Here is a 23,986-nt window from a genome sequence, read left to right as displayed (position 1 = left end):
CCAACTAACACCTCACTTATTTCTCTTTATAAAATTTGTCACTTTTTTTTAACAGGATTAAATATGTATTCACTGCTACCACTGAGACCTGCTAAGAACATGCGGCTTCTTTATATTATATGATGGGTTTATCACCCAACTAGTTAGAGGAGGGCACTGAAAACTGGCTTAAAACTAGTCTCCTACAAGTATAGTCTTTGTGGATGACTGCCCACGTAAATGTTCCATTTCCTGACTTTCTTCTTTCCCTCTCTAAGCAAGAGGGGGCCTTCTGTGGAAAGGGGGAGGGGAGCCTCAGCTTCAACACAGTACCCTAGATCCTCAGTGGCTTTGGCCAGGAAATGGCTTGACTGGTCCAGTCCCATCTCGCTGCTGGGGCCAGTATGGTGGCACCAACCAGTTTCAGGAATCTCTCCTACCAACCACTTGTCTCTAGCCACAAAATCCCCACCTGCAACTGCCTTTGTCCTGCCCCCAGGCTTCCACCAGCCTCTCACACCAGTGTGTGGGAACTTCCAGATCAGCAGTATCACCCCACTACTCTGGTACCTTGTCAGATTAGACTTGGATGTGGCAGGGCCCCAGCAACCTGCTAATACTTGGCTAATGGCACCTTGGAGATTTTGCTTATCCTCTGTAGACGTATACCCTGATGACACTTGAATCCTCATACCTAGCATGTCATCCTTCTTCAGCCTGAGGGCACTGGTCTGTGCTTTGACACACTTAGGAGGTTGTGACATGTGGTTGTGGCTGGGGATGGGGGAGGAGAGTGGCAGACAGGGTCCCCAGAGGTGACTGTGGAAGCAAAGGGATTCATCTCCCGGGAACAGAATGCAGGAGCAGTTCTTTGAGTGGGTCTGTTTTTCCAGCCACAGTAGGCTGGTGGTTCATAAAAGTACACAGAGACACTGCCCAGTTTCCAGACTCTCCCCTTCCACTTCCATTCAACTGTGCTTTACACTTGTAGCCCTAGTCTTGAATTCAGCAGTGTCAGAGAGAGTGGTGATGTGCTTTTACTACATCCCTGGCATGACTTTACATAAATTGATGATCTCATTTAGTCCTCATACAATCATAGGAGATTAGGACTTTTAATATTACACCTTTACAAACGAGAGAACTAAGGCACAAGATGCCTTTAAGTAACTTGCCCCAGTCATGCAGATCTGACTTCAGCACCAGCACCGTCAACCCCTGCGTTACATTTGCTCCAGCCTCCGCGCCTGCCTTGGAATTAGAGATGTGCCAAACCCTTCCTGGATCTGGGCTTACACACAGACTCCCCTACCAGACCCGGGTAACCGTCAGTCTGCATTCTATGTCTGTGATTTATCTATTCTGGACATTTTATACAAATGGAATCATATACTATGTAACCTTCTGTGTCTGGCTTCTTCCACTTAGCATACTGTTTTGGAGGTACATCCACATTTAGCATGTATCAGTATTCTTTGTGTGGCTGTGTAACATTCCATTGTATGTATTATATACCATAGTTTGTTCATCCATTGATGGACATTTAGGCTTTTCCACCTTTTGGCTGTTGTGAATAGTGCTGCTATGTTCTTGCATGTATATGTATTGATACTTGTTTGAGTTCCTATTTTCAGTCCTTTGGGGTATATACCTATGAGTAGAATTGCAGAGTCGTATGATAATTCTGCGTTTAACTTTTTGAGAAACCGCCAGACTTTTCCACAGTGGCTGTAGCATCTTACATTCTTATCAGCAATGCACGAGGCTTCCGGTCTCTCCACATCCTCACCAACACTTTTTTTCCATTTTTTTTTTTTTTTAAATAATAGTCATCCCAGTGGGTGTGAAGTGGTACCTCACTGTGGTTTTGATTTGAATTTCCTTCATGACTGATAATGTTGAGCGTCTTTTCAATTGCTTGTTGGCCATTTGTATATCTTTTTTGGAGAAATGTCTGTTCAAGTCCTTTGCCCATTTTTTATCGGGTTGTTTGGGATTTTTTGTTGTTGAGTTCTAAGAGTTCTTTATATATTCTGAATATCAAATCTGTCTTTTTAATTTACTTATTCTCCCTTCAGCAGTTTTCTGTTTAACCTACCCACTGAGTTTCTTTGTGTTTTTTTAAATTTTAATGTCTAAAATTTTAATTTCTGGGATTTCTAGTTCTTTCTTTTTCACAACTGCCTAATGTGTTATGGATGCTATTCCCCACCTCCGTCTCCTTTATTTCTTGGAGGATTTTTAAATGAACTCTCTAGAATTTTCTCTTCAGATTACCTTATTATCTCTATTTGATTATTCATTCTCCCTTTTGTTGAGTCTGGCACCTGTCTTTCATGGTGCTGGATTTCCTTTTGTCTTCTATATATCTTACTGGCAGGGTCATTTTCAGCAGGAATTCTCTCCTCCTCTGTCCTCCTGAGTGCCATAGCTCTCACTGTAGCGTTTGCAGTGGCTCAGCTTGGTGCCTTCACCAGTGTGGATGGTGCAGGACAACAGACTCAGCACGGGCCGAGTCTGATCTTCAGAAGGTGACGGCTTTTATCTCATGACCTGCAACTCATTTTCAGCCACAGCCCTGGGCAGACATGGTTATTCCAGCTCCAGAGAAGAGTGGATGGTTCTGGTCCCCACACACCTGGTTTATGTGGCTTTGGGCCCATCCTAAGTGGGCAGTAAAAGCCTGGCCCTCCTGGTGCACAGCTGTCTTGGCTCCCTATGGGAAGTGGATGGGGCTTTTGCCCTCACGTATTACTGTGGGCTCTCTTCTGTCCCTCCAAGAACCTCTCCCTTCCTGGTCCACAGAAAGTTCCTTTTCTTGTGTTGAAGAGTGACTATTATAAAATAAATTTTTCTTTCATTTCTGCATTTTAAATGGAAAAGTGTTGGGATTTGAGACCACTTGAGAAATACCACCTCTTTCCTCCCAATTGAGAAATAAGAAAAAACAACAAAAAGAACAAGGCATATAAAAGTCAGAATCTCACTGTTATTACTGATAAAGCTGATATTGTGGAATGTGGTCTTCATCTGTAGGCAATACTGAGCTCCTAATACTGCACTGAATTTTGGAGCAAAAAGCTCAGAATAATCAAGAATGGACTTAACATGTGTTGGTCTTTGCTGAGGACAAAGGCAAAATTAGTGAAGTGACACTGATACCCAGGTATATCCTAGTGAAAGGGAGAGTTTTTTCTATTATATTATTCAGAATTAATAGTTTTCTTACTTAGTGTTATGTAAAGGCTCTAGGAGTAAAGAATAATATGTTTGTTACAAGTTTTGTTGAATCTACTTCCATTTGTTCATACCGCCTGTGATCCTTCATATTTGTTTATTACCATTTCTAGCAAGCTTAACTCTTCATTGCTTCACTTTTATTCTTAAGCTAAGACTGTATGAATTGGCATTTGAAATGAAAGTATACTTGTCTAATCTAGCACATTCTGTCACCTTCTTTTACAAGATCATTCCCAGTGACCCCTTCTGGGTACCAACCACTGAGGAGGAGTATTTGCACTTCGGGGAAAAGGCTGATTCTGAGAACCAGGCCCGGAAGTACATGAATGCGGTACGAAAGCGGAAGGGTCTTTATGTGGAAGAGAAGATTGTGGAGCATGCAGAAAAGCAGAGAACCCTCAGCAAAAATAAGTAACTACTACTGTTGGCAGATTCTTCTCTTTGTAATAAGTTAGGAAGTATCACCCAGGCTTCGATACTGGGAAAATTTCTTTATGCTGCATCATCTCTGTGCATTCACTTTCAATAAAGCTGATCCACATCATATTTTAAAGAGGGCGTTCCAAAATGTTTTTGTAATTGATTCTGGTACAAGGCAAGAAGTTATAAATATTGCAGTGGTGCCTTCTTCCTACCCTACGTATAACCCCTTGGCAGCAAGACTCGTGCTGTGATGAGGGCAACCTGCTAAGTGCTGGGGGCAGGGTGTGCAGATCCCCCAGTGGGCTGGGTCCTCTATACTGAGCACCCACCCCTCTGCCTGTCATCAGGGTGTTGCACTTCTGATTACATCCTCCACCTAAACATATTTCATATTTAATCATTGAATCACAGCATTTAACATCATTTGGAGAGACCGCATACTCAAGAGACCAGCTACCTTTAGGTTAGTTAAACCAAGTCACTGATTCATCTTACGGTTTATTTGTGTAGCAAAACAATGTAATGGTCAACTGTTAGCCTTTAAACCTTCTGTTTTTACACTCCCTCATAAATTGCATCACTCATATTTAAATAAATGTTAATTAAAGTTGTGCCCTATACCTTTTTCTTTTTTTAAAAAAAAGTAAATTTCTATAATTCTCTTGGCTGTTTCCTCTTAGCCTTACTGAAGGGATATTAGCTAATATGATGAGATTATTGCCTTGATTGTAAATACTTTCCCTAAATCTCCTCAGTTGCCTCATTCAGGGAGATCCCCATATAAGGCACAAATGCAATCCAGTCAAAAATAGATTTTGTAATTTTTGATGTTGTGCTGATACCTTTCATAGCCACTTAAAAGAAGGATTCTTTTTCAAAACACCTAAAATTATCAGACCAGGCTTGAAATGCTATTAATGGTTTTTTGTTTGTTTGTTGTTGTTGTTTTTAATAAACTATGTCATTCCTAATACCAGAGCCCTGGCATATCTGGTCAAGTCTAATTGACCCAGACTTTGGGGAAAATGTAGCTAGATAATTCACTGTCTAAGTGGAACAGATACTGATATCTGAATTAATTTAGGAGAGTTATACCACGTATTGGTTTATCTGAAAACTTTGATAACACAGGAAAAGCTAGCACATCGATTTATAGCATTTGTAAATAGTATCATTCAAACTGCCAGATGGGCTATAAAAAGTATTCTTAGACTATACACTTTATCAGCAAATGCTACATTTAATAGAGAAAAGAGGCATAACCCAGAAAGAGAGCTCTTTCTGCATTCTCTTGGGCTCTGCCAGATGTGCTGGTGTGGGGAAGTGGCGTGTCAAGTTGATAGATTGCCTCTCTTCCTTCTCCACGTTTGGGGAGACAACAACAAGCAGAAATGACCACGAGCGGGCAGGCCAAGGGCTATAGCTAATCTGCCATGCGAGTAATCTGCTGTGGTGTGTTATTGGTGACGGGGCCCCAGCCATGGATACCCCGTCCACGTGTGACAGCATAGTGAGACTGTGTCTCTACTTCGTGTCCCCATGGCACGCTCAGACCCTAGCCTCAGTGTACTGAATTCAGTGGAAGTGAACCAAGGAGTTATCAGTCCCAAAGTGGGATGGGGGTGTTCCTGTTCTTACATAGGGATTCGTTTCTGGCAGTCATTTACAGACAGGCCTCAGGGGCAGTGAGGGAGCCACAAAATCAAGACCCTCACTCCCGGAGGATTCTTGGCGTTGAGGTCCTGAGGTCTCAGAGGACAGGCATAGGCAACATCAACATAATGCCTTTTCCAAGGCAATCCCAGGGCACAGGTGGGCCAGGGGCGGGGAGTCTGGAAGGGGCAGAGTTTTCATAGACTTGAGGGGAAATATCCGTCTCCTATTATGACCCTGGGTGTATGGGGTGGGGGTGTGTGGTGTGTGTGTGTGTGTGTGTGTCCGTGTCTGTGTCTGTGTAGAGAGAGAGAGAGAATTACTGGATCCTCACACGTGTTCTATGGGAATAGGAGTAGGAAATCATTACGGCCTCGTAGAAGTTACATTCACAGCCCATGGTCCCATATCTCATTTAGTTGCACCTCTGGGTAAGCCCTGCTCTGAGTACATCACAAAAGGATTCCAGGGACTGTTGCCTGATTTGTGTTAGGTGAGGGAAATCATCAACAGAAGCTGAATCTTCACTATAGCAGAGGACGAGGGGAGGATTTGGGGCATCTTTATATTTATGATATTTATATTCTGTGCCTCACACTTAGGTAAAGCTACCAGTGTCCAAGATTCAAAATCATTATCTATATGGCTCAGATTTATGGCTGGTAAGTTTGGAAAAATCATTGATTTCAGAAATTAGATTAAAAAAATTAGATTAACCTGTGCTCTTGGAACTGTGAATAGGGAACTGGATAAGAAATATCCCTTCTCTCCTGTCTTACAACAACAAATAAGGCCCAGAGCCATAGAAGCCTTGTCCTGGAGCCAAAGCCCTCCAGGTGAATAGATTATTAAATCCCAGAATTAGAAGGTGTGCCATTGTGAAGCAGTCCAAGTAATCCTTTCTTTTTAAGGCAAAGAGCACTTTAAACTTCCTAAGCTAGAAAAAAAATGATAAAATTAATAATAGAAGCCAAGAATTTAGATCAGATTCTAAAAACAGGATTATGAATGTCAACCTAAAAACATAAACCAGACCACGGGAGTAAGAAGACTTTTCCTTTGATCCTGTTCCATAGACAGAACCCGCGGCACAGAGAGCATCTTCTCGCAATTTAGGAATGAGCGGTGGGGAGGCTTCTCACCCTGTGGCATGTCTGCCCTGCAGGGAACGAGCAGAGCCATACGCCACAGACTCCAGGGAAGCAAGGGAGCACCGACCAGAGGAGACGGGAGGCAGGAGGGGGCGGAACACGAGGAAGGGCTCCGAAAGTGAAGGGGCCAAGGCCCTCCCAGCTTGGCCATTCCTGGCCCAGGCCTGGAAGGCCAGAGACTTGATCTTGAGTCATGGAGATGGGGTTTCTCCCAGCCCGTGTGTCCCCTCCCTCCGGTGTTCCTGAGGAAGTTCCAGAGGGCCAGGCAGTTGTATTCCACCCCGCAGGTCCCTCCCAGCTCACCTCGGCCTCAGGGCTGGGAGCGCTGGGAGCACGTTTGCTTTGGGGGTTGCCCTTTGCACATCTCTGCCAGGCCTTTGGGTCTGGCTGAGATTATTTTGTATGATTTTGATTCGTGGCAAAAGGTGTAGCAGCTCTAATTCTGCTGTCCCAGATTTCATGTGATTTCTCATAAACAAACAGCCTTTCTTGTCCAATTTAAAAGGCCTTTTTACCACAGCTGCAACTTTTACCTTTTTGCAAATCAGTGATCTTGAAGAATTTTTATTTCTTAATTTTGAATGACCATTTGTAGCATTTTTTCCCTAAAAGTTGTTTTCTGTTGTCTTTTTGAAAAAATAAAAAACATCACTTTTATTTTTCTCTAGTGAGGTCTTCCCATCCTGCTGACCTTGAGCACTCTGGACCTAAAGTGGGGAGGGCGGCAGGACTCGAAATTCCAGGGGTGCTTGCTTTCTGGTTTCTTCACTTTTCATGCTCTTTCCTTCAGGTCAGGTTTTGCACTGTAGCCAGCGCCCCTTGTCAGATTATGTGCTGTCCCCAAAGCATAGCAAGTGGGATCGGCCAGCCCCAAGACCCTTCGCTTTGGGGACCGCCATACAGTTGGCCTTTGGACAGTGACTGATTCTGCTTAAGGCCAAGCCAGATAAGCTTGCCTGTGGGCTGCCCTTCATCCATCCTTCGTGAACCCATGGCAGCCAGTGCTTCCGGCTGGAACGGGAGCTACAGGAAAGTGTGAGGACTAGGCCCAGCCGAGACGTCAGCTTCCTCCGTGTGGTCTTCCCAGCTCCTGAAGCACCCCCTGCGCCAACTCCCCTTCCTGCCCCTCTGCTTTGGAGGCATCACTCAGGGCCACTCTGGCCCTCGCCACGGGCCTGGCCTGCCCCACCTGGGACGTTTGAACTTCACTGTGCTCTGCTCCTACCACAGCCTGCTGTCTTCCCAACACTGGGAAGCTCTGACTTACCACGACTCTGCCAGCCACCATTTCCTTCCACCTTTTTACCCTCCATAGGCTTTACTTTCTTTTCTCCCCGGCCTGGTCCCCAGGCAGCCACATCCACCGAGCATAACCATCCCTGTGCAGACCTGCTCTGGTCAAGGCACTGATGTTGCCTTCATGGCCAGAGCCAGGGCTTCCTCCAGCCAGCCCTCTGGGCTGCTCCAGTACCTCTGGCACAGGGGCCCATTCCTTCCCCTTTTCAAAGAGCAAGTGGGTCAAGAGAGCCTTGGAGAAAGCAGTTCCCGGACCGGTGACTCTGCGGTTACTCGGAACGGGCTCCCCGGGGAGCCCACCGTGGGGGGAGGCCTGGCGCCCAGCAGAATTGGGTGCAGCGGGAGGAACTTGAGCAGCAGGGGCTCCTGCTCTGGCCACTAAGTGCACAGCAGCATCCACAAGGGACAGGAATGATCCAGAACCTTCTAGGAAAGTGACAGTGGGCTTCAAGGCTGGTGGGAGGAAGATGCACGGTAGCTGAGCTGACCCTGCCCTGATTAGACATTTGGAGACAATGGATCCTCCAGAGATTGGCTTTCAAGGCCTGGTCTACAGGGGCCACCACTGCAATTGTCCCCTCCTCCCCCCACCTGGACAGTCCCCCTTGCAGGGTTCCTGCTGCTGTAGAGAAGCTCGAGGCGGAGGGGACAGAGGACGAGGGAGTTGCCCTGGAGCAGACCCCGAGAATGGAAGCCAGGTTGTAGCAAGTCCTTTGGCAAAGGACCTGAGAGGTGGGTAGTGACCTTTTGTTAAATTGGCTCCCCCTCTGATAGTGACCTGTTGGATCCCATGTTTGGGCTATTCACATCTATAGTAGTTCCTAGTTGTTTTCTCCTATGCAGTACCCAGTAGACAAAAGCCTTCTGGAAATAACACCCTGCTTTTCTTTGGGGAAACCACCTCATTCCTACTTGGTCCATGAGGTTGGAGTGGGTTTGACCTCACCACACCTGCATGTGACCCAGGATGGGACAGTTGGTGTATTCAAGTCCCTTGGCCTCTTTGGAATGGATGCGAGACCAATTTCTGAACAATGTTGAGCATCTAAATTCTGTACCTTAAACCAAAGCTATCCCTGGACTTTTCAGATACATGAGGCAGTAAGTTTCCTCGCCTTTTTCTGTCGAAGTCAATTTGAGTTGACTTTAAATCACGAGCACTGAACAGCCTTGACCAATACAACACCTTTGATCCTGACACCCTCCTCTGCTCAAGAATGTCTTGTGGTTCCCGCTGTCCCCCCATCTTCACCCTGTGTCCTTCCCGTCTCTTAAGGCCTGGGTCCAGTGCCATCTCTATTAGGATGTCACCTTTCTCATTGCCAACCAAATGAGCTTATCTTTTTCTGATGCCCATAATATTTGCATCTCTTTTATGGTACCCAGGGCATTCTGGTAAGTGTGGTTTGGGTACAGATCCTGCCCCATTTATTTATTTGAAAGCTTGAAGGTGAAGATTTTTTTATACCATCTGTGCCTTGCACATAGTAGATGCTCAGTAAATCCTGGTGGAAGTGTATGGATTAACCTAAGAGTGTACACTTAGTCACGTAGAACCACACTGAGAACATAGTTCTCCTGGCTCTCTTCCCGTGTTTCTGGAATGCCACACTTCCTCCTTCCTGAGAGAGAAGTCTTAGTGGCGTGGATGTGTCCAAGAGCAGTGCTTCTCAAAGTGTGGTCCCCAGACAGCATCACCTGGGAGCTTGTGGGAAATGCAAATTCTCGGCCCCCGCCTAAGACCTCCTAAATCAAACTGGGGTGGGCTCAGTAAGCTGTGTTTTTACCAAGCCCTCCAAGTGATTCCGATGCATACTTCAGTTTGGAAACTACCGCCATAAAGATTTCAATTGACAATTATTTAAAATTATACTTTGCTCTTTTTGAAATTTATCTTAACTGCTTCGTGATTTACAAGTGAAAATGCACACTATACATCTTAAGTCTAACTTTAAGTAAAATTTGCAAGGCCTCATTTGGATAATTAACTTTCTTCCACCTTACAGTAGATATGGAAACTCTTAACTCTTTCCAAATGTGTACACTGTTATTTTAGGATTGGGAGACTAAAGGTCAAAGGAGAGAACTCACCAAAAAGTATTCAGTTTGAAAAAGAGCATCCATATGGTGTTCATTCTGGACAGAACATTTTTGGAGGAAGAAGTTATTTGCCTTTCAAACCCAGAAGGAGCAAAGAAAGGGAGGAACCAGCTCAAAGATCTGGGGCACTTATAAATGGACTTTCAAGGTGAGAGGATTGGATCAAACTGGAAAGGTTGTTTGAACATCAGATTTAGATGTTTCTTTTTTTATTTGCCCTCATTCAAAAAAAAAGAAAGAAAGAAAGAAAGAAAGAAAAAAGAAGTGACCTTATGAGATGTCTAGTTATGAATGTTTACACCCCTTCTTTTATCTATTTTTTTTTAAAAAAAACGAGTGTCTAGAAAAATCAGGGCTGGGAGAATTCTTCTGTTAAGTGTATCACATGAGATCATTGAAAATACACACTTTTCATGTTATATGCTACCCTTTCCAAAGACATTTTCGTATATTAACACAACCGCACTTTCGAGCCTGTCAATCAGAGGTGAATTCATTTGGCTGTTTTCAAAGGCTTTGAAATGTTTTAAAATTGCCCCTGCCACCATCTTCAATCCTTCAAAATAAATAGGATTTAGCATTTGGAATGGAATTTGATGTAGAAAAGGCGTGCTTCCTGGTCAAATATTTCTCCAAAGAAGGCAAAAGTACCCTCAAGTCTGAGACTCTCCTTGGGCTTCTCTCTTGGAGAGCTAACTCCCTTCCCCAGAAAAGGTTAATATTTCTTAAGTGATATGCAAGGGTTCATCCAGCCTGGAGGGATCATTGTGCTGATGGCCCTCTTCATACAGGACCTCCTGCTGCTTCCTCCTTTCCCCCCAAATGCTGCAGGAGGCTCCCGGGGGTGGGTTTGGGGGCTGGGGGGGTCTCACACAGGCCCCCGATCAGACCCACTTTCCCTGGGCACCGTTCTGTGGGCACCACAGCTCTGGAGCGGTTACTTCTTTGCTGCCTCTCACCTGCACCCCAGTCCCCTGCCAGCTGCTGCCACCGCTCACTGAGCCATGCTCCTGCCACAGCTGCAGAGGTGGATTTTTTTTTTGCGTCTTCCTTTCTGTGTCGTTATGTCGGAAAGGCCTCAAAGCAGTGGGCCCTGGTGTCCTGGGGTTTTATGGAGTTTTGAGTGAATCAACTCCTCGGCACCTTGCTCTCCAGCAGACCAGACAAGTGTCCCCGAGGCCTAGCTTGGGATTGATTCAAATGGCCGTCACCGGCTGTACTCAAAATTATTACCCTCTTCTGCTACCTACTCGACCAATTGTCTTTGCTGCCTTCTTACAGGATGTTTCTCTCCAAGAAAATTCTCCAGCTCCCCTACAAATAGCTCGGTCTATCTCCTTGTCATACCCATAGCTCCTTCTAAGGAGACCCCCACTGCCATTATTTTTTGTAACATCCTGGTAGCCATGGCAAAATGACATTGAATCCATCCGTAGTTTGCAGCAGGGTGAGATCTGAGAAGTGAGCTAGAGGGGACATGTCACCCTCTGGAGCTGTTGACTCTGACGTGGACAAGCAGCTTTGAGAAGTGGCCCAGCCCAGTTTGGTACACAGTTGACCCTTGAACAACACAGGGAGTTAGGGACACTGAAGTTCCCTGCAGTCAAAAACCCAGATATAACTTTACAGTCGGCCCTCGGTACCCACGGCTCAGCAGCAGCAGATTCAACCAACCACGGATCGGGTAGCACTGTAGTGTTTACTACTGAAAAACGGGTATAATTGGACCCACGCAGTTCAAACCCGCATTATGGGTCAACTGTATGTGTTAAAATGTAAATTGGTCATACACTTTAACCTAGACATCTTTCTAGAAATCTCCTCTACGGAAACATTCACACAAGTGCACAAAAACACCCAAACAAGGCTGTGAATAACAGCCACCACGGGGAAAAATCCTAATAGCCAATGAAGAATTGCTTATGTAAATTATGGTGTATTTGAACAGTGGATCACTAACAGCCATTAGAAAGTTTGAAGAAAATCTTTACTTAATGACATAGAAATTTGAAATATATTGGAATATTTTTTAAAAAGCTACAAAACTATACTTTGAATCCATTTTATTAAGTATTTATAATGCATGTATGCATCAGTAAGAAATGCTCAGAAAGAATCTGAAGACATTTACAAGCCTGTTAAATTTACTATCCCTATGGATTTCGTTACAGACCATTTTTTCTTTCCACGTTATGTTTTCCTAACAAGTGTTTCTTTTGCACATCCAACATGTATTGCTTTAATAATCAGAAAAAAATCATTAGATGAGATAAGATAAATAACCGAGTAGCCCTCCACCGTCACTCAGGGCACTGCCGTCTGGTTGCTGAGAGGTTGGTTGAGTATGTGGCATCTGCACACGAACTGGACGGTGTTAGGGAGGGACCCTGTTGGAACTCTGGTGAGAGGAGGAAGGTTTTGAGAGCCTGGCACGCAGAGCCTGCCCTGCTGCAGGCGGGAGCGGAAGGGCAGGGGGAGGGGGCCGAAGAGGAGCCCCACACCTGGCCGCCAGCGCAGAGAGCTGCTCCTGGCAGAGTCCATGGAACACCTAGGGGTCTGTGGGGCACGGCTGAAAACCAACAGCTATAGATGCTGCTCAGCCGACACCCTCAGCGTCCCCGCTCACACACCCCCATCCCCTTTGCTGGGCTCCCGGAATGGCACATGCACACACCGTGCTCAGTTCCACTGCCAGCTCTGGGGTGCGGCACCCAGCTCAGCTGCCTGCTGACTCCTCACCAAGGTCTCTACATCTGCAAGGATGGGAGGAATTTAGGTGACTTACAGCCACTGTGCCAGGTCCCAGGAGTCCTACTCTAGAAAGAGGACTTGGACAGTCGCTTGGATTCGATTTGGAAGCCCTCAAGCAGGGGTTCTCAAAGAGTGGTCCCCAGACCAGCAGCATCAACACCACCTGAGGACGGTTCAGAAACGCACACGCTCGGCCCTGCCTCAGTCCTTCTGGATCAGGAACTGGGCATGCGCCCCATCATCCTTCCAGCTGATTCTCGTGCACTCGTATATCTGTGAACCACTGCCCTAGACAGTGGCAAGGAAAAGAAGGCGAGAGCGACTGAGTTCACCGAGGATCTGCATTTCAGATTTGTCTCCCTGACCCCATTGCAGGCTGTGAGTAAACACTGAAAAAGCTGCCTCGCTAAATCTCTGAGCCCCAGACACATAAGACCGTACAGTTTCCTTCCTCCTGGTCCAAAGGGCAGCTGAGGAGAGAGCAAAGACACCTCTCCCACTAATGCCCAGAACACAGTTTAGTCTCAACACCCCGAGGGCTCTAGGGAGCACAGCTCCGTTTTCATACCTCGAGGGCGCATCTCAGAGATACTCTCAGGGAACTTCAAGAAGAAACTGTGGGGGGCCCCTTTCTGAGAGCTAAAGGTCATGTAATGGCAGGTGAACAAGAGCCAGAGGGGTGGGATTCCATCTGTTTTCCTGTGATGGTGGCCCAAAGAAGCTCTGCTTACTCATAAATGGTATATTTTCCAAATCTTGTGGGCTCTTGGGAAACACACACACACACACACACACACACACACACACACCGATTACTAATTCTTTCATGAAATGGAGTGGCCCTTGGTCACCTTCCCTCTGGGTTTTAACATTATTTACACACAAGAATTAAGGTCTTAGAATGCAGATGCTCTCACACCAGACCTTATGTTCCCAAACCCTGTGCTAGGCTGCCTCCCAATCGACTCAGGTATGTGCTAGTTATATCCCCATAAATTCTTAAAGGTCACACAGCTAAGAAGTGGTACAACAGAATCTCAGACTCAGTCCGTCTCGTTCCTGAGCCTTGGCTCTCAACACAGCCCCACAGGGCGTTGGCATGCTGTCTCTCTGATGAAAATGAGAGCCAGAAAAGGCAGAAAAGCACAGCTAGCTAGGTACATTCAGCCAGACCAAGAAGAAGCTGCTGAAAAACATTAAACTTCATCTCTTTCGTAAGAAGCACATTGTTTCCAAGAAATCCACCCAATCTAGTGTTCAGTGGAAAGACTTTCAAGCCTTTTGGGAAGACTCGATAGCAGCTGTGGAATCTACCCCCTGCATCCTCGTGGTCGGCCTCAGAGGGACTGTGAAGGCACGAATGCCCATTTCTGACGTGAGAGCCTGGCTGGGTGTGTGGTGAAGGGAACAGCGGTGGAAAGAGTTCACCTCTAATGGACTCTTTGGTGTGGGGCGTGGGTAGAGAGGGAGAGGAAGAGAGAACGGGGACTTCCCTGGCGGTCCAGTGGTTAGGACCCCACACTTCCACTGCAGGGGCATGGGTTCGATCCCTGGTCGGGGAACTAGGATCCCGCAAGCCGCGAGGTGTGGCCAAAAAAAAAAAAAAAGAGAGAGAGAGAGAATGGGACATGGTCCACCAAGAATGAAGGATTGGAGGTGAGGTTCATTCAACAAAGAAATATTTATTGAGTTCCAACCATGTGCCAAATGCTGTGCCAGGCACTCAGGAGCTATTGGTGACCCTAGTTGGGGAGGAAGACATCCCAGTGATCTAGGATAAGTGCCTTTGAAGGAAGGAATGTATACCAAAGCAACCTGACCTACTGGGGGGACCAGAAAAGATTCTCTTGGGAAAGTGACCTTTGAGCATATCTAGACCAGGATGGGAGAGGAAATCATGTTCCAGAAAGAACAGCATGTTCAAAGGCCCTGTGACAGGGGGAATCTTTGTAGGTCTGAGGAACTTAGACAAGGCCAGCGTGGCCAGAGCAGAGACAGCCTGGGGGAAAGTGGTGCCAGACCAGGCAGAGCCCAAAAGGCCATTTGAGGAATTTGATCTTTTTCCTAGGAGCAATGGGAGTCTTGGAGGATTCTAGATGGGGTGACGTGAGCTAACTTATGGTCACTCTGGCTGCTCTGTGGAGGTCAGATGGGAAGTATCGTGGTGCTTCAGGCAGGAGGTGATGGTGGCTTGACCTGGGTGGCAGCTGTGAAGATGGAGAAAAGGTTATATTCGAAACAGAGCAAGTCCTCTGATGGTCCTTGCTTCATCTTGTTTTGCTTTTCAGGGAAAGGAGGAAGAAAGATCCTCCTGAGAAGGTGAGGCTGGAGATGGTTCTGGCGCCCTGAGAGCAGCAGTGAAGGTTGAGGATGCAGTCATGGAAAAAGGGGGCGGGGCTGCTGGAGGACTTGTAGCATCATGGAGGGCTGCCTGGAGGGCTTGGGTGACCTTCTTTACGACAAGGTCAATCAGCACATTGGTACTGTTTTTTCCCCCCGTGAAGCTCCCAGGCAGGGCAGGCAGAGGACACTGCTGAGCTGAGCAGGGCAGGCATGGAGATTCAGGCGAGAGGACACGAGAGCAGGTGAGTTTAGGCTGCTGGGAGATGGTCGAAGGAAGAACTGAAGCCAGAAGGGGCCCGAGAGACTGAGAACCAGAGGCCCGGCCCAGCGGGACGCTCAGTGAGGTGGGGAAGTGGGTTTGGCGGAAGAAGGGACTGGGAGGGGCAGGAGGGCCAGCAGGAAAGGATCTCCTGGATCCTGAGGGTGCTTACCTCCTCTGGGGGATCCTTAGCAGAGGTGACAATAAACAACCACCCATTTATGGGGGAGCCCAGCACCCCAAACCTTCTGGGGAAGGAGGAGAGGGATGTAGTCTATGTGCCGACAGATCTTACTACAAGGCCGTCAAGCACCCACAGAGGATGGGAAGAGGGGATATGGTCCAGCCCTTTACATCAGAGTCTGTTGCGCGGGGGTAGTGGGGCTAGGACCGCGTGTGACCCCTCGGCTCCATCCCAGGGGCTCCTCCTCCGCCAGGCGCTCCCATGGGTGCAGAGCCTCGGGCCTCAGCCCTCTGCTCTCAAGGTCACCCAACAGGGCTCTCAGAGGCACCGCTTCCCCTTGACCTCCTGTGTCTTTTCCCTGGTCCCCTCAGACCCTTCTCCTTTTATTCTTGCCCCTTCTTCTCCTCTTGGTCCATCTGAGCCTTCTCTCACCATCCCCTACTGGATGAAGAGGGAAGCAGGACATGACCACGGATAAAATATTAGACATGACCACAGATAAAATACATACTGGCGGGACTTCCCTGGCGGTCCAGTGGTTAAGTCTCTGAACTCCCAATGCAGAGGGCACGGGTTCCATCCCTGATCGGGGGACTAATATCCCGCATGTTTAAAAAAAAAAAAAAAAATATATATATATATGTATATGTGTATATATATATATGCATATGTGTATATATATATGTATATATATGTATGTATATATATATATATAAAGATCCTCGCAATAATATCCTTATGATATCAGGACAGGCCTTCATCACCTGAATTCCCTGTGTTGACCGCTGGGAGGACCAGGGGCCAGCCCAGGGGTCGGCGAAGTCCAGATTCAGACCCAGGCCCTGCAGATCTGTCAACCAGGGCTCTAAGGCCACCTCCCTGATGCAGCTCCTCTGGGACATGAGAGAAAGGGAGTGACAGCAGTAAGAGTGTTGGGAGAGCCACGGGTGCAACCTAGGGCCATTCTAGCTGTGGCCAGAGAAGCCGCCCAGCCTGAGTCCAGCTCAGGGCGGACAGAGCCAGAGGCCTTGGTTGGGGGATGAGGGTATGAGAAGGAAGGGAGGAAGAAGGGAGAGGGTGGGGACGCAGGGCCTCGGTGGCTGGAAAGCATTCGTGGGTTCACACTTCCAGGGGGGAAACGCCCCATTCATCCTATCTTAGGGACAGCACTGTTCCGCAGCATGAGTGGAGGGACACCTAGGGGACTCGACTGGCCCGGCCTGGTGGCCACTCTGCCTCCCCAAGAAGAGAATGGGGGTTTTCCTGAATGCTGCTGAAATGCATGGTTTGAGGTTCTCCCAGCAAAGAGTGAAACTCTCAGCTGGTGTACACAGTTCTGCAACTTTCCTGGCTTTTTAAACGAGATCTAAACCAGGGGTTCTCCACTGAGGATGATTTGGGTCCCCAGGGGACATCTGGCAACGTCTGGAGACGATCCTGGCATCTTGTGGGTAGAGGCCAGGGCCGCTGCTAACCATCCTGCTGTTCCCAGGACAGGCCCCACAGCAGAGAAGTATCTGTACCGAATGGGAAGGGAGGGGATCGTGAGCAAGGAGTCTCTTCCACACTGTTTGAGTCCCACAGCTCTCTGTCTGGGATTGGCACCCTGTCCTGATGGGCAGGGAAGGTGGTGGGGGCCACGCCGGATGGGAACCAGGGCCCAGGCTGCAGCTCGGGGGCAAAGGTGTGATGGACAGTGGCCTGGGTGACCACGTCTGCACCCACCTGGTGAGTGGGGCTCCTGCAGGCACTGAGGATGTTTCCAGGTTGCCCCCAGCTTTTCTGGAGCACAGAGAGTGACCGTCCCCATAGGACTGAGTCTTATGTGTATCAGTCTGTCCAAACCCCACGGTTTCAGGGGGAAGGTTAGGGGAAACTCTCTTTAGGGGTGGAATTTCCCACAGTCTTTCCCTCATCTTAGAGGCAAGGAAGCCAAGGGTAGGGGGCGGGGAAAGCTGCCCTCCTGCAGTCGCCCAAGGGAAAAAGTATAAGTTGGAAACCCAAGAGAGTCATCTAAAGGACAATTCAGCAGCTACATACTTGAGGGACTATGAACCAAGGTCCTATTTTATCCCAAGGCAATTGTGAAAACCACAAAATTCCCATCAAGATTAAAAAAAATCTCACTGGCACAGCCAAGTCCCATGTCCATCCCCCAGCTCGACCTCCACACATTCTGGTGACACACGCCTGTCTGCAGCCTCTCTGGCCGACCTCAGGCCACCAGGCCAGCTGCACTGGGGCCGAGAACCGGAGAAAGTGCTTTGTCCTTTAAGTGGATGACTTTTCAAAGATCGACCTCACCACTGCCCCCCAGGACCTGCCTGGGGGGCAGCACCTTCCTTCAGAAGTGGTAGCCAGATTTCTCAGGAGGGCTTGGCAAGTTCGGAAAAAGAAAATTCTTTATGGCTCATCTTTCTGCTCCTCCGCAGTGCGGCTTGCGTATTGCCTCCCCTGGGGGCTGCCGTGGGCTTCTGGAATATGCCTGAGGAGCCCTGTGTCCCCAGGGATCTGGGCTCCATGGCGATTCCTTCCTGGACTTGCCTGCCATCCAGGAATGGATGAGAATGAAGAAGGACCGAGGATACCGGAATGTAAATGGGAGACGTCTGGTTCTGTGTTCCATGCTGGTCAACATATGGTCTGAATTAAGATATTTGAGATGGTTTTCAAAACATGCTGCTCTGTGCAAGGACTTTGTTTGGCTCCTGGGTCTAGGAAACCAAGTGTAGAAGACATTTTGGAGCCCACTGGGGAAATATGAACAAGGCCTGAGTGTGAGATGATAATAAGAGATTCTGGATCACTCTGTTAGGTGCGATAACAGTATTTGGGTTATGTAGGGAAGTGTCCTTATTTTTCAAAGATGCAAACTGAAGTCTTTGACAGTCAATTGCCATGATATCTGTAATTTACTTTAAAATATTTATTCTCCAATGGATATGGTACAGTCCTCCTCACTTTTCTTGTCTGCTGAAAATTTTCATCATGAGAAGTCAACACAAAACCGAAAGAACCTCAGGTTCTTCATCTGAAGAAGAAAATGCTGCTCTGACTTGGGGGGTAAAGGAAAAGCTTGTGTGATGTGGGGAAAGGTCTGCTTCTTTCAGCGAGGGCGGGACCTGCCCCCTACCGTCCTCCTCCCCCACCTTCTGTGCTGAACACAGCTCACTGCTCACCTCCGTTCCTCCTTCCGAAAATGGAGACAAGGTTGTGGCCACACGTTCACTCATTCAGCTGTTTGTCCGGTCATTCAGCAAACGCTGATGGAGGGTCTGTCGTTTGCCAGTGTCTGTTGGGTGCTGGGCACACGGTGATGCGTGAAAATAAACATGGTGGGACTTCCCTGGTGGTGCGGTGGTTAAGACTCCATGCTCCCAATGCAGGGGGCCCGGGGTTCAATCCCTGGTCAGGGAACTAGATCCCACATGCGTGCCACAACTAAGGAGCCTGCCTGCCGTGACTAAGACCCGGCACAACCAAATAAATAAATTAAAAATATTTTTAAAAAAGTGGTCCCTGCCACCATGGAGCTTATAATCCTAGGGGGGAGGTGGGTGTTAATCAAAGATAGATGCAAAATCACAACTTAATAAAATGACAAGTGTTATAAAAGAGTATGGAAGAGAAGAAAAGGACTGAGCCAGGAGGCTGGGTTTGAAGGGAGGAGAGAAGGGATGTGCAAAGGCCCTGTGGCTGGAGGCTGGAGGAAGCATGGCAGCATTGAAGGCCTGAGAGGGCCAGCATGGCTGCTGTGAAGGAGAATGGGAGTGGCTGGGGCTCGAGAGGCAAAGCAGACATAGAGGCAGGGATGCCTGCCCCGTGGGCTACTTCTCCCTGGGTGCAGAGATTAACGCGAAGCTTGTTTTCTTGTTTTGGTTGGGGTCCAGTTGTTCTCCCTTGCTGACTGGTCCCTCCCCCAGCTCTTCAGGGTGCTGCTCTGCCTTCTGAATCTCAGACACACCCTCCACCTGCCCCCTACTAAGTTGGGGACTCTGTGGCCTTTATGGTGCAGTCACCTCACCCCTTACCATGGCAGGCCCCTGCGTCTCAACCCGTGGCTGTCTCACGCCGGCTCTTCGGGGGCCCCTCCAGGCCAAGAGAGGGCTGGAGAGCTCTAACCCAGGCCTCCTCTCCCCCTCATGCCTCTGGGTCTCCGTGTGTACCCGGCGTGCCTGCACCACGCCCGGCACCAGCAGAGCACAAGCCCCCCTCCCTCCACTTTTGGCTTTTCCTTCATGTTAACGTCCAGCCTCACCACATCCTGGGAGCTGGGCTGCATGGGGCACCCAAGACCCGCGCGTCTGACCCACTGCCTCTCCTCCTCCGCCTCTCTTCCTTCCACGCTCCATCAAGAGGAAACAGCAGGGTTTCCATTTCCGCTTCCTGTCTGGGAGAATCTCCTTGTACTCAATACCCTCCTCCCTCCCCAGGTCCTGAAGCCCATGACTGCTGGGGGTATCTTCTCTATGTTCCGGAAGAATCTCTATGGCCCGAGTCTACCAGGTTTGACATTAGACATGACCACAGATAAAATATATATTGGCGGGACTTCCCTGGCGGTCCAGTGGTTAAGACTGTGCACTACCAATGCAGAGGGCTCGGGTTCCATCTCTGGTTGGGGAACTAAGATCCCTCATGCCACGGCCTAAAAAAAAAAAAAAAATATATATATATATATGTATATATACATATATATATACAAATGTATTATATATGTACATATGTATATAAAGATCCCCCCAGTAATATCCTTATGATATCAGCACATTTGGTTAATAGCAGCTATTATTACTATTACTCCCCTGTTTGAGAATGTTTCTTCTGGACTCTGTAGAACTACTTCCTCTTTTTTATTTTTAAAGAAACGGCCTTTGATTTGTTAATTAATTTATTTATTTTTCGCTGCGTTGGGTCTTCGTTGCTGCGTCCAGGCTTTCTCATCATTGCGGTGGCCTCCCCTGTTGTGGAGCACAGGCTCTAGGTGTGCACCTCAGCAGCTGTGGTGCACAGGCTCAGTAGCTGAGGCTCACGGGCTCTATCAGTAGTTGTGGCACAGGGGCTCAGTTGCTCCGCGGCAAGTGGGATCTTCCCGGACCAGGGCTCAAACCCGTGTCCCCTGCATTTTCAGGTGGATTCTTAACCACTGCACCACCAGGGAAGTCCCGGAACTACTTCCTCTTTAACCTGACAGCCATGCTGGGCTCACGCTCACCTAGGTCTCTGCCTCTAGAGTTTCAGTTTGGTGACACAGCCCATAACCCCCAGACCTTCAGCCTCTAATGACAGAGCCTGGGAAGGTCTCCCTGCTCTTGAGGTCACCTGTGCCGACCCCAGCCCCACGCCCCGGAGCCCGGCTCTCTGCTGCCCCCTGGTGGAGCCCTGCCGTACTGCCCTGCCCTCCCCTGGTTGATTGACTCTTGTGGGCTGGAAACAGCCGCCAGGTCCAGCCCTTTGGCCCTGTAAGAAAAATGTGAGGGAGGGGAAAGCCCCACACGAGATGGGCCTTATCGTATAAAATGAAGACCACTCCGAGGTGTTTTCACCTGTAATCCGTTAAAGGGATAAAAATAAGGAAAGGGGGAAAGTGAATATTTATCGATTCCTTGCTGTGTGCCAGGCCTTTACGAAACACTATGTGGTTTCAGGAAGGACTTGTGAGGCAGGTAGTAGTGTTGACGGAGCTGGGAAGCGAGAGTTTAAGCGCGTGAGTGGCAGACCTGGGATGCTCGGCGTGCTGCTTCCGCTAAAATATAGAGGTAGCGTCAGGCAAAGAGATGACAGGGAGGGAGCAGAAGAAGATTCCTGCTTTGTCTCCAGAAGAAATCAAGATCCGGGATGTCAGAAAACCCCTTGCAGTTCTCAGAGTTCCCAGCAGGGGCAGCAGGGAGACCGCTCTCCTCCAGCTCAGGAAGGGTGGAGCAAGGAACCTCCACCCCGCTACCTCCTCGCTCCACCTGCTCAACATCTGGACATCAATATGAGTCACCTCTAGGACCAGCCATGGCCCGGTCAGTGAGAGCAAACGAAGAGTCTTCTGGGAAGGCTACAACTCCGAACACAGCTGTGCCCGTCTGTCTGGGTCCTAGTGCCTGAGTCACACCATCCCAGGGCTTCAGTAGGACCATATCCTGTGCCTGATCCAGCCCAGTCAGCTGACCAGTGCCGCACCCCACCCCGACCTCGATCCTTTGGAGGAAGCTGCTCCTAGATGGGGCTGGGTCATGTAGATGAAAGCACAGTGGATCCCATATCTGAAGACACCGTCTTTCTCCTGCCCCAAGAGTGCAAAGCCCAGACCCAGACCTCACATCCTTGCCCCTCATGCAGAATCCTGTTCCCACAGGACAGCGAACCAGCCTTCTGATCATGGTAGAAACGCTCTGAATGTGGTTCTAATTTCTGATGGGTTCTGCTGTGTTGCTTTCCCAGAAGTGTATATTCATCCACCATGACACCAGCTCTGTGGGTATAACTTTCACCAGTGCCTCATCAGCAATGGAACTGAATAATAATTTTTAAAATTGTTAATTAATTTAGTAGGTGTAAATGGCACTCAGATAGTCACTGAATTGAATTTGTATAGTGATTATGGTTTCAACTTTTAGCTATTCTCCAGTGAGAATTGGATTTAATTAGGCAAATTGGATTTAAATTCCAACACTGCCTTTTACCAACTATGAGAACCAGGAAAATTTACTTATCCTCTCAGTACTTCAGTTTCAACATCTGTGAAAATGAAAATCATAACGGTTCAGAGCTCAAATGCCAGTTGTGAGGATTAAATGAGATAGAATACATAAAGCATTTAGTACAGTTCCCAGCACATAGTAAGTGCTCAATAAATGGTTGCCAGTTGTGCTAGAATAGAAGACCACTTCTCTCTTAAGCTCAAGTTGTTTTTCTTACATATTTACACGAAATTAATCAATTTGAACTCATGATCACTTCTAATGCAAATATGTTTTGCAGACAACTTTTTCCCTTTAATTTTAGTTTGGTTATATTTCACTTTAAAAAGACTAGTATTTCTGTTGTTGATTCCATTCCTTTCTGTTTTCTTTGATTGCTTGAAATCTGCGAAAATATTCCTCCACAAGCCTGATACATCCCTATTTTATATTCTTTGCTTTGAAAGATAAAGTGATATATAAGTGAGAAATTGGTGGACAGGGCTGGGAAATACGATAAGCTGGTTTTCCCAGCCACGTCATGGGGGCCTCAGCTGGCACGTTTATCTGTGGAGCTATAAACATTCTTAGAATATTCTGAGAAACTTCTTTGAGTGATGAAATTCCATAAAATATCTGAAAATTAATCTCTAGACATACTCACCAGCTAATGAAGAACGATTCACTTACCAAATATTTATTAATAGCCTACTCTATTATGCAAAGCCCAGGCTTGTCGTGGATCCTGGGGACAATTCTGACATGGATGCTATAACTCTGGGCTTTCATAGTAGGGAGAGAAGTCGTGTGCTGGAGACCCTCTCTCTGCCCCACTAGGTCCACTCTCCAACCTTCTCCACCTGCTCTGAGCCTTGGGAGGCTGACGTCTATGGGCTGCATCATGTTTCCTTTGCCTTCTGTTTTCTTATTGGGTTTAGCCAGTGAGAGGCACTGGCAGGACAGCAGGGGGTGCTGGAGAGAAAGGCTGGGGTATTTATTCCCCAGACTCCCTCCCTGCCAGGCTGCCCTCTAGTGGTGTCTGTGCTCCTCTTCCCAAGCCTGCAGCTCCTATCAGGTGACCCTCTCCTGATTCCAGTGACCATTTCCCCACCTTGTCCATCGCAGTGGTCATGGCTTCCAATACTTGCCAGCCTTGGGGTGCTTCAGCATCCTTGTTAGTTTCCCTTTATCCTGCCCACATCTTCGTAAATAGTCCCTTTGATTAAACTCTCTCCAGCCACTCTTCTGGAGCATGCCTGACTTGTAAAGCATGCATTTAAATACAGTAAGTCCCCTACATATGAACCTTCAAGTTGAGAAGTTTCAAAGATGCGAACGTGCATCTGGTTCCAGCAAGGAACCTGGGCCATCAACGTCAGACGTGAGTGACATTGCAGCTTGTCCTCTGTCTCCTACTGCTGACGATCCTTCAGCTCTACCATCTCCCACCTCCTCTCCCTCCTCCTGTCAGTAACTCTTCTTGCCTGTTCACTCGATGCCAGCCCCTGGATGCCAGCTGTTGTATTGTACTACTGTACTTTTCAAGGTACTGCACTGTAAGATTAAAAATGTTTTCTTTATTTTTTGTGTTTGTCTTTTATGTATTATTTGTGTGAAAAGTATTATAAACCTATTACAGTACAGTACTATATAGCTGATTGTGTTAGTTGGGTATCTAGGCTAACTCTGTTGGACTTAGCGAACAAATTGGACTTATGAATGCACTCTCGGAACAGAACTCGTTCATATGTAGAGGACTTACTGTAACTGTCAGGGAAAGAAGAAAGTAAGTGTCCATGGAGAGGTGCACAGTGCTGAAAGAGGGCCGAGGCTGGGATATTTCTTCCCTTGGTCATCAGAGGAGGGCAACAGCAGGGTGGAGGTGGTGTTTGAGCTGGACCTTGAGGGTAGAACTCGGGTGGGTAGAGGACAGTAA

The 23,986-nt window shown here is 47.8% G+C and overlaps 1 protein-coding gene across 2 annotated transcripts in view; it reads left to right on the top strand.

The window, feature by feature from the left end:
- EFL1 (elongation factor like GTPase 1) overlaps positions 1 to 3,772 on the top strand; it is a 134,465-nt gene extending 130,693 nt beyond the window's left edge. The window contains exon 20 of one of the 2 annotated variants that reach the window (XM_036843059.1): positions 3,446 to 3,772. In XM_036843059.1, coding sequence (XP_036698954.1) covers positions 3,446 to 3,634 — 189 coding nt within the window. In that variant the 3' untranslated portion in view covers positions 3,635 to 3,772. The remainder of the gene's footprint in view (positions 1 to 3,445) is intronic. The other variant, XM_036843061.1, reaches the window with a different exon arrangement.
- Positions 3,773 to 23,986: the final 20,214 nt, after the last annotated feature.

This window comes from Balaenoptera musculus, chromosome 2, assembly GCF_009873245.2.
Source record: "Balaenoptera musculus isolate JJ_BM4_2016_0621 chromosome 2, mBalMus1.pri.v3, whole genome shotgun sequence".
NCBI classification, from domain to species: domain Eukaryota; kingdom Metazoa; phylum Chordata; class Mammalia; order Artiodactyla; family Balaenopteridae; genus Balaenoptera; species Balaenoptera musculus.
This window is presented reverse-complemented; position numbering and strand designations above follow the sequence as displayed.